At 33.3% G+C, this 13,916-nt stretch overlaps 1 protein-coding gene across 1 annotated transcript in view; it reads left to right on the top strand.

The window, feature by feature from the left end:
* Positions 1 to 7,361: 7,361 nt before the first annotated feature.
* The window catches only part of LOC113513652 (homeobox protein DBX1), a 36,605-nt gene continuing 30,050 nt past the window's right edge, over positions 7,362 to 13,916 (top strand). The window contains exon 1 of the mRNA XM_052893048.1: positions 7,362 to 8,439. Coding sequence (XP_052749008.1) covers positions 7,659 to 8,439 — 781 coding nt within the window. The 5' untranslated portion in view covers positions 7,362 to 7,658. The remainder of the gene's footprint in view (positions 8,440 to 13,916) is intronic.

A 13,916-nucleotide genomic window follows, 5' to 3' on the forward strand; every position in this document is an offset into this window, starting at 1 on the left:
TTTTATTCTTTTTTTTTCTGTCTTTAAATTTTACCTAACATTAATTCTACGTTTTTTTGTTAAATAACAAAAAAAAATAATTATTTCGTTGTATTTTATTATTTAGTTGGATTAACGTATGAAAAGTATTCCGTATATATATATATATATATATATATATATATATATATATATATATATATATATATATATATATTTTAATCGTAAAAAATAACTTTTTCGTCAAATAATAGCACATAGGATGTAGTACTATACAAACACTGAGATGGAAAAATAATATTCATCTTTTTAACAATCTACATTAATAATTAAATATTTAAGTAGGTATTTGAAAATTTTCTTGAATAAATATTTTTTACCGCCATCTTGCAAAGATTCTAAGAACTATCAAGTTTTTTTTGTAAAATAGCTACAACTATTTGTTAATAGATGGTGATAATAAAAATAATAAATTCTTACTACTTAAAGACAGATGGCATTCTAATTATTTCATTTTAAACGGTTTTTGTGAAAACCATGAATTCCATGGAATTAAACATTCGTTTGTGATTATCGGTAATAATGAGCCGCTAAAACACAATGGTACAACAGTTGATAAAGAAAAATGTCTTTACAGATATTTTTAGATAAGGATCAATTCGCCAATTTTCAAGTGAAACTTTTCGCATTGTGCACTTATAAAGTTAAAAAATAAACTGAAGTAACGCAAGTGCTTTTGAAATGCATGTGATTGTTTTATTATTTATTTTAAACACTTGTCGTGGATTTAAAATACTTATTCGTTTTTTTTTAAAGGAATAATAACTCAGCTTGTGCTATTGACACGCTGGCGGGGTACTAGTAAGAGAAGATAAGTGAGGATGAAGGCAGGTCAATTACCCCATCGTGATGAATTCCACAAGAATTAAAAACGATGGTTCCCAGGGGAACCGTGTGGAGGTCGATCTGATAGGGTATATTGCTAACAATGCGGTAATTATGTCCCTATTATTAACAATCCTTTTTCCCTCGACACTTATAAGTTGACATTATGGTTACGTAATAAAATCAAAACTATACATTTAAATACTTTTACAAATGTACCCCTTATATTGCGGACTTAAAATTAATTACAAATATACGCAATACGGAAAGCAGAGAGAGAAACTTATACAACAACTGGTAATAAGGTATATATTTGTCTGAAATTGTTATATCTTGGCAATCTTAACCTTATATTGTAGTATTTAAAGTATTTTTTTTAAGAAACAAATATTAATCTATTTCTTTTTTTTTTTTCACACGCACACACAAAATAGTAACTATTGTTATGATGTACTACAGTGTAGTTTTTTTATTTCCTTCTAAATTTAATAATTACTCCAGCCACGACAAATTTATATCGCTAACTCAGTGAAAATCTGTTATCGGCTTTTTATATGTATAAATAGTTGTTATTTTAAGCTAAAAATTGTAAGCTGTTGGTTTTCCAATAAATAAATAAAAAGGTAAAACTTTTTTGCGCAACTTTGTCCGTTCGACCGTCAGACCGTCCGTTTGTCACAGCGCTATACCTCAGTCACTTTTAATGCTATCGATTTGAAATTTGGAATAATTTTACTTATTATTGGCCCACATATACTGCAATAGAAGTAATTGAAAAAATATTTTTATTTTCTTTGCTAAGCGGTTCAAAGGGTGTACGCAAAATTTGATAGATGACCTACGTTAGTACGTAGTTCAAATGATAAGTATAATATACCTAAATACATATATATTTATATATATTTACCTAACACACACAATGCTTTTAATAAAAATGCGTTCACAACTTATATGTCTGCATTAAATTATAATTCTTTATATGCATGCGAAATACAATTTTACCAGAGGGAGACTTTGTACAAAAGTCGTTTGCTTGGGTACTCTGTCCCATTCGTGTTTCAACCGTGAATCAGTTGTGTTTGCATGGCTGTGTTTCGGTTTGAAAGGTAGGATATTTACAAGGTACACAGGAATAACACCTGAGTCCTCAATAATGGCAATGTATGGGGGTATCATGGGTGAAACAGTATACTCTGTTATGTCCATGGTACTTCACGTTTTTAGGCGACGGTTACTATTTCCCATCAGGTGGTCCGTCAGCTTATTTGCATTCTAAGTTCTCTCTTTTATTTCCGTCTTTTTAGTTAATATGTTAGATGCAATATAAGTATATTATGAGATTTAAATTTTCATTTAAAAAAAAGTCTGATTTCTTTCTCACGCCTACAAATCCAATTTAGAAAACTGGTTTTGATTATCCCTTCCAATTTTAATATCCCGTCCGTATCGCATTTGAATAAAATTAAAAACCATAGCATGAAATTTGCCATTTCATATACAAAATAACCGCTCATAAATAAAACGATAAATGTAATTATGACAATTCCAAATCTCCGTTACTAAACAGCGCGGCAAATTAAATAAAAGATGGCGTCACGTGCGCCCAGTTCCCGCCAAATAGTGTGTCAGATGCGTTCCGTTCATTGTAATAAGTAATACAATTTGATTTAAATCGTAAATAATATTTTTGTCTATTTTTAATATTATATAAATTATATATAAATCAGTAACGCTTTGTGATATAGATAGTTATTGGTTTTTTATATAGATCATATAACTAAATAGAATTAAAAGGTCGATGGAACGTTTGTAAGGTCGAAAGGTCCGAATTTGTCGTCAAAAGTATTAAAAAATAAAAGGTAAATTTGTCTTTCGGTCTTTTGTCTAAGTCCTTTTGTTTTTGTCCCAAGCTGTCAGTTTTAATTGTAGAATGTCTTAGCGGACAGCGAGAAAACCGGTCAAAGAGGCCGCAACAAGAATAGAATCTCAATATAAATGCTTTCTCAAAATACTTATTGTAAACATTGTATTGAGACAATGAGGTCGATTCTAAAGTTTGAACGACGAAGGTTTTTAAACAGTGCGTGTTGCCAGTGATGACTTATGGAACCAAAATATGTTCTTACACGGTTGCCTGTACGCAAAAGTTTATTTCTTAACGAACTATGGAGAGGGCTATGCTCGGAGTTTCTTTGCATGACAGAATCCGAAATGATCCTCATTTCGGACCCGCAAAAGAACCAAAGTGACCGACATAGCCCGAAGTTTAACCAAGCTGAAGTGGCAATGGGGTGATCACATAGCTCAAAGAACTGACAAGCGATGGGAAAGAAAGGTTTTTGAGTAAAGGTCCTGTATAGGCGATCACAGTACACCCCAGTACATACAGGACGACCCCTTTCCCATTTCTTACTAGATGGAGTGAGGACCTCAAATGCATTATAGGAAGACGGTTCAGGACCGTTTTTTATGGCAGTATATGAGGGAGATCCATTTTCAGCGGTGGATGGATATTGGCTGAGATGATGTTGAGGATATCATGGTCGAAACAGTACACTCTGTTATGTCCATGCTATTGCTCATGTTTATAGGCAACTGTTACCACTTTCCATCAGGTGGACCGTCAGCTTGTTTGCCATTCTAAGTTGCATAAAAAAATGAATTAGCAGCGAACTTTAAAAAAGGGCGAGCACAAAAGATTATGGAAAGGTCGCAGTGTCTCAAGTTATTCTGCGTGAAAAAGTCCGTCTTTAAATAATAAATGAATGGTCAAAGTGTCCACAAGTTAATTAATCATAAGCAGATACCTAATATGATCCTAAACAGAGGGTCAATATCACCATAATTAGTACAAATAGTACGTGTATTGCTGTGTAGTCCCGGCATAGAATGGGCCATCCCTTCCGTTCCTGTGGGCGTCATAAGAGGTGACTTAAGGAAGTTAACGGTCGAGAAATGGGCAGCAGCGTCCCTCTTAAAACATCACCAAAAGCCTAACTGCGATTGCCAATCCATCTGCCAAGCGTGGCAACTACTACAAAACTCTTCTTGTGAAGTAGGCCTATGTCCAGCAGTGGACAATTAACGACTGATATAATGGTGATGATTAATTAATATAGAACATCAGCAGACTGTCTTATAGCCAATACAATACGTTTATTCTTGCTTTCTAACTGTATCGGGTTCACTGGAAGAGATCTCTGTCAGAGATAAGTCCACTCCTGCTCACAATATTTATAAATGCATTAACAATGTAGTTTGAAAGCGCAATAAAGAATATATATATATTTGTTTACATTTTTATAAAGCTTTATTGAAACAAACTACACAAGAAACGCCGGGCCTTACAATAGCTAGAATCCTGTCGAGCGTTCTAAATATTGTTTTGACAGTTGCCACCCCTTCCGACTGTCCGTGACAAATTAATATAATTGTAATAATATCGAAGGATGATATGAATGGAATGGATAGGGGTCTTTGTAAGATTAACTTTGATTACATTTTGTATATATTTTTTTCTATATTAATGCTAACCGTCTGTCTTGATACGGACATGTGATGTTTATTGGTGAGAGGTTTTTTTGATGGATGAAAATGGAATAGTAACCCCGCCTGCACTAACGAGATAAGCTGGCGGAGCACCAGTGAAGGGTGATAGATGAGAATGAAAACAAGCCAGTTAGCCCATCATGATGAATTCATCAGGAATTAACCATTATAGTTTCCAGGGAGAACCGCGAGGTCGATCCGGTCTGATTTAAATATAACATTTGGTAACATGTAAACAGCCAAATATTAAAATAAAATCGATAGTAGGCGCCCAATGCAATTTATAACGCCGGTATCAAATTTGAAACATGTAAATGATTTAAAAAAAGAACATTAAGAGCGAGTAGGTATGGGTAGTAAGTGTATGTCAGGATCACATAATCTTGATCGCAAGCAGACGAAACCAGCGGACGCAGCTAAGTCACTCACTAAGTTCACAAAAATCTTCTCAACCTCTATTAATCTTCATAAACAAAGTATCAAAATTAAATAACTTGCCGTCTTGTGACGTCATCATTCTCCCTCGGCCCTCAAACACAACGGCCATAAAATTCATAGACCATTCACTTACTGCCTTTTTATTGGATTATATTTTTATATATTACCAAAGGTATATTCCACCGTAAAAACAAGATCATAAGGTTGTAAATAGTACGACAGGGCGTTGGTGTATAAGCCGTTCGGCTCCGAGGGCCGTAGCCAATAACACAGCGTGGGGGGTGTGGCTAATTTCAAAATTGGAAGCCTTTTTCTTCAGGTCGCGCGCGCTTTTCCTTGTTTCCAACCTCCAACGTACTCGGTCAGACCATAGACTATGAATATGTCGCGTTCCGTTTCATATGTTCTTTTTTTTTATTCACTGTCAGCTCTTTGCCCATTTCTTTGTGCGCGTGGATTTCAAAAGTAGAAAAACCTATTATATAGTGTTTCATGTTTCTTGAAAACTGGTATACGATTTGTATACCAGTTTTCAAGTAAATCCTTCAGGAATACAACTGTTAAAACCGTATTCATTTTGGTGCAGTAATTTTTGCGTGATGCTAGTACAAATATAGAGACAGAAAATTTCTAAAAAATATTATTTTGACTTTTAATAATATTATATAAAAATCACTTACATCAATTTTTTTTTTTAATCTTTCATACAAAGATTATCAACCAATTGTAATTTAATTATGTAAGTAAAATTAGTGATTATTTACTTTAGTTTTTATTAATAGACTAGCTTTTACCCGTGACATCGTCCGCGTGACCTATATCCTTCTCCATCCCGTATAGTACGTTTATAGATAGATAAATAGAATATTTATTACCACTGTTGCTATATATGTACACACCTCCAGCGAGATGTACCTAAACAGTGCTGATTTACAGGCGACTCCTATTTATTATTGATTATAACATTATTATTTGCAATTATATATATATATATATATATATATATATATATATATATATATATATATATATATATATATATATATATATATATATATATATATATATATATATATATATATATATATATATATATAAGTTTTTTATTTGTATCAAAAGGAAGGGCGGAGGGAGGGGTACAATTATTAGGTGCTAAGTCGTAGACATTACACGGCGTAGTGGCTACGTAGCACACCTACATTGCTACGATTTCGCTACGAGAGTGCTACAATTGAATTATCTATACTTATACAATAAAGAAAAAAGATTTGACTGTTTGTTTGTAAAAGTTTGTAAAACTCTAAAACTACACAACCTAATTAGTAGTACCGCATTCGAGTATTCTGCCACTTCCCTACGGTTGACTGGGAGAGAATGCTTTTAGCATTAAGTCCGCCATGTACACATATATGTACTAATGAATAAATAAATAAATAAAACTTATTTTAAAAATTCATAACATGCTGTATATAATATTTTCGAAAATTCTAAATTAAATATTCTAATCAATCCGTGCGAAGCCGGGTTGGATCGCTAGTTATTAATATTTTATATTATGTTATATAACAATGAGATATAAAAGTAATTTATACATATATAAATGTCTCCTAGTCTTGATAAATTTTAATTGAGCTTGAAAATGTAGGATGATTAAAAATAAAGCGAATAAAATGTCATTTAAGTGGCGACCGTGTACAAGCAAACGCAGTACAACCCCTAATCGATATCTGCAGGCAGTTAGAAGATAAGTTCTATGTTTAGCAATAGGTAAGTGATGAATAGTAGAAATAATGATAATGAAAATATACATAAAAAAGGTATTAAATATTAACAAGTTATTTTTGTCAGGTTGTAAACAAGCATACGGTTTGCCTGATAGTAAGCAGTTACCTTATCCTGTGGATGCCACGTGCATGTTGCCGACTATGAATCCCCCCTCCCCTCCCACTCTCTGCGACTCCCTCTGCTCTTAGCAGCTCTCATTACACACCGCAAGATCATTTTTATAATATGGTAGATAGTAGTACTTTTTCATATAAAAATCCCACTGTTGCCTTAATTTTTAAGCATCCATTTCAGCGGATGCAATAGCACTTGGCTAGTTTTATATAGAGAAATTAAGCCACAAACATTTTAAATAAAAGCGACATGATATACGCCCTAAATAAATCTGAATTGAATAAAACAATGAATCAAATCAAAAACAGATAACCCAATGAAAAAACGTTCGTAGCACTTACAACCTTTTTAACCCTTGTCTATGATTCACACATAGACAAAGATATCTCAGTTAGTATTGCAAACTCATTACAACAAACTTATCAAATTATATAAAACCTTATTTTTATATTGTATTAAGGTGAAAATAGAATAACAATGGACGCAATCGTAAGTTTGTAAGTCGTTACACGTCCAGAATAACTTGAACTTTGTTGTTCAGTACAAAGTTCAACTGTGGCCACGATTGTACGAACAGATAAGAGGAGGGTGGCTCCAGTTACGCTGGTTGTTTCCACACAAAAGCGTTGCTAAAAAGCCACCCCGTGCGCTCGAAAACCCGCCCCTTCAAAGAACCACTCCCTTGAAAGTCAGTCGCTCTATAACCATTATAGAGAGTACATGTGTGCTCATATCGTGTATGCGCCTATAATCGCTGTGCGCTATCGGGTGTTGCGAATTTGAAATTGGAATAATCGAGTTCCAATTTCAAAAACTTCACAATTATAGTGATGTGTTTTGCAACAATCATGCGATAACCTGTTGTTATTGTTAAGAGAAATAACTGTTATTTTTATTATGAATGTATAATGTACCCAACGGAAAATTTAAAACATGGACCTTTGAAGTTGAATCCGTTTGTCGCGCAAAAAAACTTGGACCATAACATTATGTTGAAGACTATACAAAATCTCTGTTACAACAAGTCAAACGCCAACCCGTTTAATATGACATCGCCATTTTTGGTCGATAACATTTTGCATCAACAGAAAAACGTTAATTTCCATAATCAATATCTGAACCAGCAAATTGAGAATTATGTTTTACACAGGCAAAATTATGAAAGATCGAGGGAAAATTCGCCTGAAGTTGAAGACGGAAAGGCGGATTTAGACGATGAAAATAATAGAAACGACGAATCAGAAGAAGCCAAAATAGAAAATGACGAAGACTCCAAAAGCAGAGATGAAGAAGAAGGTTATAATAATGTAAAAAATGAACAAAATTATTATAATAACGATTATTATAGAAACGAGGAGAGTAGAAACGCAGACAAAGAGGTATTAAACATACCGAGCTTATCGCGTAGATGTACAAGTTGTGGTACGTTCGATTGTCCGCCGTTTCATTGCAAAAAATCTGGCATTAGACGGTTAGAAGAGTTAGAGAAAAGGTTTAATCTACATAGTTACCATGAAAACTCTGGTGATGAAGGGGAAACAAAAGACGGGAAGCCGTTCAACACGGACGATATGGTTAGGAGCTGTGAGGAGTACAATAACGAACAGAAGAAGCCCATGTTGAAATTCAGTGTCAGTGCTATTTTAGGCGACCGGGAAGAAAGTGCGGCGAAAAATAACAGTATAGCCGGTAAGTTATTTAAACTAGTTATTTATTTTTTCACAGATATAATAATTTTTAACAAGTGAAACGTTTTAAAAAGGCGTTAAACTTCACGAAACCGAAATATAAGCATAATGTTGTTCGTATCAAGTGTTCTACTATCTGTCTATGGTAGACAGGCGTAATGTTATTATTTATAAGGATGAGGTCATTTCTCAAACTCAGGATACCTTATATTCGACCAGTATTATCGGAAAATCATTTCAGGCATTAGAAAGATACTGTGTAACTTTAGCAATCATCATCATCTTCCTACCCTTATCCTAATCATTTGGGGTCGGCGTGATATGATTTTATCCATATTACAAAAAGATTTGGTTTTTTAGTTTTATGACCAGCCACCTGCTTGACGTCAACCCTCTTTGGGAATTCAACCCTCTTAGGGAATGTGTAACTTTAGCAATATATATACCAATAAAAAAAGAAATGGGTAAGAGTTTTTTAAAACTCGCTCTGACTTCTTGGGATAAATATTTATGGATATATTCTATTTTTTAACGATATTATTTTATGTTATTCTACAAATTTAAAAATCGAAGATTAATTATAAAAGTCAATCAAAGGACATTTGATTTATTTAAAATGCTAAATTTGAAATATAATTTACGTAAATTAGGCACTGATCGATTAGAAAACACGGGTTGTCGAATTTGTAAAAACACAGATTGGACCGTCGGAGTGCATTTTATTGAAAGTTTACAATTAAAGGGAATTATCTTTATTCGAATTGGATTGCCAAGATTTTATACAACATACATACATACATACTTTTCAACCGATTGTAAAAAGAAGCAAGTTCTCAATTAGACTGTATTTTTTCATGTTCAGTACCCCATAACTCCGTCAGTTGTAAACCAACTTGGATTTTTTTTTTGTCTGAGAGGTGTGTAGTCCGCACATTGATATAATACAGAGTGGCTCCATAGAGACTTTATCAATATCGATTTAGTTGTTCATTTTTTAGTTAGTTTACTCTGTTAGTTTATAAATAACTGATTTTGTTTCAATTATAGTAGATTCTTTTTGTGAGACACAATCTTTATATTTTTTTTATACCACTGAGGTGGCAAACAAGCATACGGCCCACCTGATGGTAAGTGGTTACCGTAGTCTATGAACACCTGCAACACCTGCACAATATTAACTTATTTTATTATTATATTTATCTTTATTTCACCGCCGGATTTGAAAATTTATTTTATGACGAGAAGCGTTTTTTTAGAAGAGAATCCCGTCTCTTATAAACCGTAAACCATGCAACCCGAAAGTATAAAAGTTAATTATTTTTAACCGACTTCGAAAGGGAGGTTTTCAATTGGGCTTTTTTAAATATATTTTTAAGAGCTTAATTAACGCGATAATGTGTCTAGGCAAAATATTTCGACCGTCACGTAACGACCGTCGCCGTGCAAAGTGTTTTAACCAACTTGAAAAAGAAGGAGAACTAAATTCGGCTATAGTTTTTTATATTTGTTATTTCATAACTCTTTTTTATCTAAATGGAAATATATCCATGCATAACATACATCCATCCATACATAACACAAAATGATACCATAGATATTTTGTCAAAATCAATTAAGTGGTTTAGTTTCAAAGTACAAAATTACTTTTTGCCTGTTTTAATGTGCTTTTAGTGCCACATTTGAAATCTGTTTTTTTTTTTTTCTCTAAGTAACAACATTTTAATTTATATTTTTTATTTAATAATAATAATAATCTTTATTTCAAACAATGGATTACAAAATTGATTAACAACGGTCCCCATATGGGTCGGGCCTGTATCTGGGGAACCAATTAACTATATATGGATAGATATAATTTTAATATAAATATATATAATAAGGCGGTTCACTTCCGGGAAAGATGCAGAAAGCGGTGCTCTTAGTTCTGCCCGCATTGTACGCCGGTTTCTCTGTGTGTGTGTGTGTGTGTGTGTGTGTGTGTGTGTGTGTGTGTGTGTGTGTGTGTGTGTGTGTGTGTGTGTGTGTGTGTGTGTGTGTGTGTGCGTGTGCGTGTGCGTGTGTGTTGTGTGCTTGCATTTCAATAAATATTTTAGAAAACAGGTCTTATCAGATCCAATTACTTTTTTTTTTTTTTTATACAACTTAGAATGGCAAACAAGCTGACGGCCCACCTGATGGAAAGTGTATGCACAAAGTTTCGCCCATGATACCCCCTATGCGTTGCCATTCCTGAGGACTCGGGTGTTATTTAGAGATATCGCACCCTTCAAACCGAAACACAGCCATGCAAACACAACTGCTTCACGGTTGAAACACGAATGGGACAATTACGTATTTTTAATTTTGCTTCTTTCACTGAACAATATTAAATATTCCAACTCTATTTCTTTTAATAATATGTTTGCCAGTTGTTACTCCGGCTAATGGTTATTTAAATAAAGTTCACCGCGTCACGCATTCCAATAATCAAAATTACATGACAAATTAAATTCATACAAGAAATAACAGAACAAGCAACATTACAAACAAAAAAATATGTAAACAAAACATGATAACATGGATTACAATAATTCCTCACCTTCACCAGAGGGAGACTTTGTACAAGAGTCGATTGCTTGGGTACCACTGTCCCATTCGTGTATCAACCGTGAAGCAGTTGTGTTTGCATGGCTGTGTTTCGGTTTGAAGGGTGCGATATGGCGTGAATTTACAGGGTACAGAGGAATAACACCCGAGTCCTCAGGAATGGCAACGCATAGGGGGTATCATGGGCGAAACAGTATACTCTGTTATGTCCATGGTACTGTTCATGTCTATAGGCGACGGTTACCACTTTCCATCAGGTGGGCCGTCAGCTTGTTTGCCATTCTAAATTGTATAAAAAAAATTGTTATTTTATTAATATTATATATATTAAATCATCATAATCATTACAGCCGTATAACTGTCCAATACTAAATATAGTGCTGTCCCATAAGACGGGTTTTGCCAGTAGTTGCCACGCTTAGCAGGCTGGTTGGCGACCGCAGTTAGGCTTTTGTGGTGTTTTAAGAGAGACGCAACTGTTACCCATCCTTTTACCATAAGCTCCCTTAGTGCCCTCTTACGACACCAACGGGACTTAGACAGATATTTATTTCATATTATAAATTGATTTTAATAGTTTTTTTTTTTTTTAAATACAATTAGTGTTATGCCACCGATTAAAAGAGTTACGTTAATTGTTACAAAATTAATGTGGAACCGACTCGTGAGTAAATGATATTGATTAAGGAATAATCATCAAATCCATTCGCAATTTAGAATCTTTTCTTTGTAAACTTATGCACGATAGTATATTATGTATGGCACCAAAAATCTATAATAAAATACCAAAATCTATAAAGGATGCACCAACTAATGTATTTAAGTATAAATTAAAAAAAATCTTAATCGATAAATGTTATTACAATGTATGTGAATTATTTAATGATAAAATTTGACAAAACGAATATTTATTTATATTTATTAACATCATTGTGACATCGTTCTTTTATTTTTGACTGACAATTGTTATTTGTTTAAATGTATTTGAAAATTGGAATGTGATGACGATTAATGGTATAAAATGGACTTGACTTGTGAACTATCTGTGTAACTAACTACATATGTTTGTATGCCGTACAGGCTAAACATGTCGAACGTTATTATATTGTCAACATCTGCATGTATTTATACGCATGTTTTACAAATAAATAAAATCTTGAATCTTGAATCTTGTAGTAATTATAAAAAAAAAATATTATATTTACTTACACAAGTAACAATATAACGCAACGCCTCGTCTATTGTTTCATTAGAGCGCTATTAGAATCGACACCTCATAATAACACCCTCTTGTAATTGCTCGCGTCCAATACTTGAGACAAAAAATGTAATAATAGAGAAATATCAGCAGTATCAATAATAAAGCAACTTACGTTCCAGTAAAGGACATATTAATTCCGTAGCTGGACTCCCTGTGTAGTGCCGTCTCACTCTCACTCGGATATCGCGCTATATAGGCGTCCCGTTCACGCCCCCGCGCTTAAGTGTTCGCCCAGATGTTGCCACTTTTATTGAAAAAGTCGGTAGCCATACTGTGACTTTCTGTAGTAAATTAAGATGTAGCGTTGGGCAAAGAAAATTGTTTGCAATAACGTTATATTAATAGCGCGTTAATAGTTTTAACCGTTATTTTTTCGTTATAATTAGTTTTTTGTTTTAGCTGTTAATTATTAGTTAAGAGTTAGGTTATTAAGAATTAAGAGTATTTTTTTGTTTTTTTGATGGGTGAAAATGGTATGGTAACCCCGCCTGCACTAACGGGATACGCTGGCGGAGCACCAGTGAAGGGTGATAGATGAGAATGGAAACAGGACAGTTAGCCCATCATGATGAATTCATTAGATATTAACCATGACAGTTTCCAGGGAGAATCGCGAGGAGGTCGACTTGGTTGGGTATATTGCTAGCAATGGGATTCTCAGTCTCTGTTACTAACAATCCCTTTCCCCCCAATTTAAAGTATTAAAGTATTAGAATTAAGTTAAGAGTTAATAAAAGAACATCTGTGATTTATTCAATAGACAGGAGATTGGTTTATTTTCAAATATACTCGCAGAACCACATTCCGAAATGGCAAAATCTTTAATTACTATATTTTTGTATCAATAATTCCCTTTATGAAAATAGACTACTAAGATATTATGTATTATCTATTTATGTATCAATGTTATAAGTATGTGACGTATTTTATAAAATTAGGGTATGATGAGACTGACATACCCTTATAGGATAAAAGCCTCTAAATAAAAAAGATAAAAAAATCTGTGATTTATGAAATTGCTTCTACAAAAACTATTTTATAAGAAAATCTCTGTGAAGAATAAGTGGTATACTATCTCGACTTATATAAACCTTAAAAGTACTTCATATGTATATGGTATACAGTTAACACTAAAAACAAGTAAAGCTTCTAGTTCTAATGATAGTAGTCAATCCTTAAACGTTGGCAGTTGTGTTAATATTCACTGTAGCGGAATTTAACAAAATAATTTCACCAAATAACCAGTTATAAGGATTTTTATAAAATAACACTTATTCACTATTATTCCATAGTCATGTATACACATTTTCTTTTTTTTTTTCATAAACTTTCAACCGACTTCAAAAAGAAAGGTTATATTTTTTTGTTTGTTATTTCATAACTCCGTCTGTTATAAACCGATTTGGTAAATTCTTTTTTTATCTGAAAGTATATGCCCCATAGTAAAATTATCAAAATTTGTTTCAGTTTCTAATTTTTAAATCAAAATAACTGGTTTTGCTGCAATTGGAGACTTTGTATAAAAGTCGTTTACTTGGGCATCTCTATCCTATTCGTGTTTCTACCATGAAGCAGTTAAGTTTGCATGGCTGTGTTTCGGTTTGAAGGGTGGGATATGGCAGTGAATTTAC

This window comes from Galleria mellonella, unplaced genomic scaffold, assembly GCF_026898425.1.
Source record: "Galleria mellonella isolate WM207_F2 unplaced genomic scaffold, CSIRO_AGI_GalMel_v1 utg172, whole genome shotgun sequence".
NCBI lineage: Eukaryota > Metazoa > Arthropoda > Insecta > Lepidoptera > Pyralidae > Galleria > Galleria mellonella.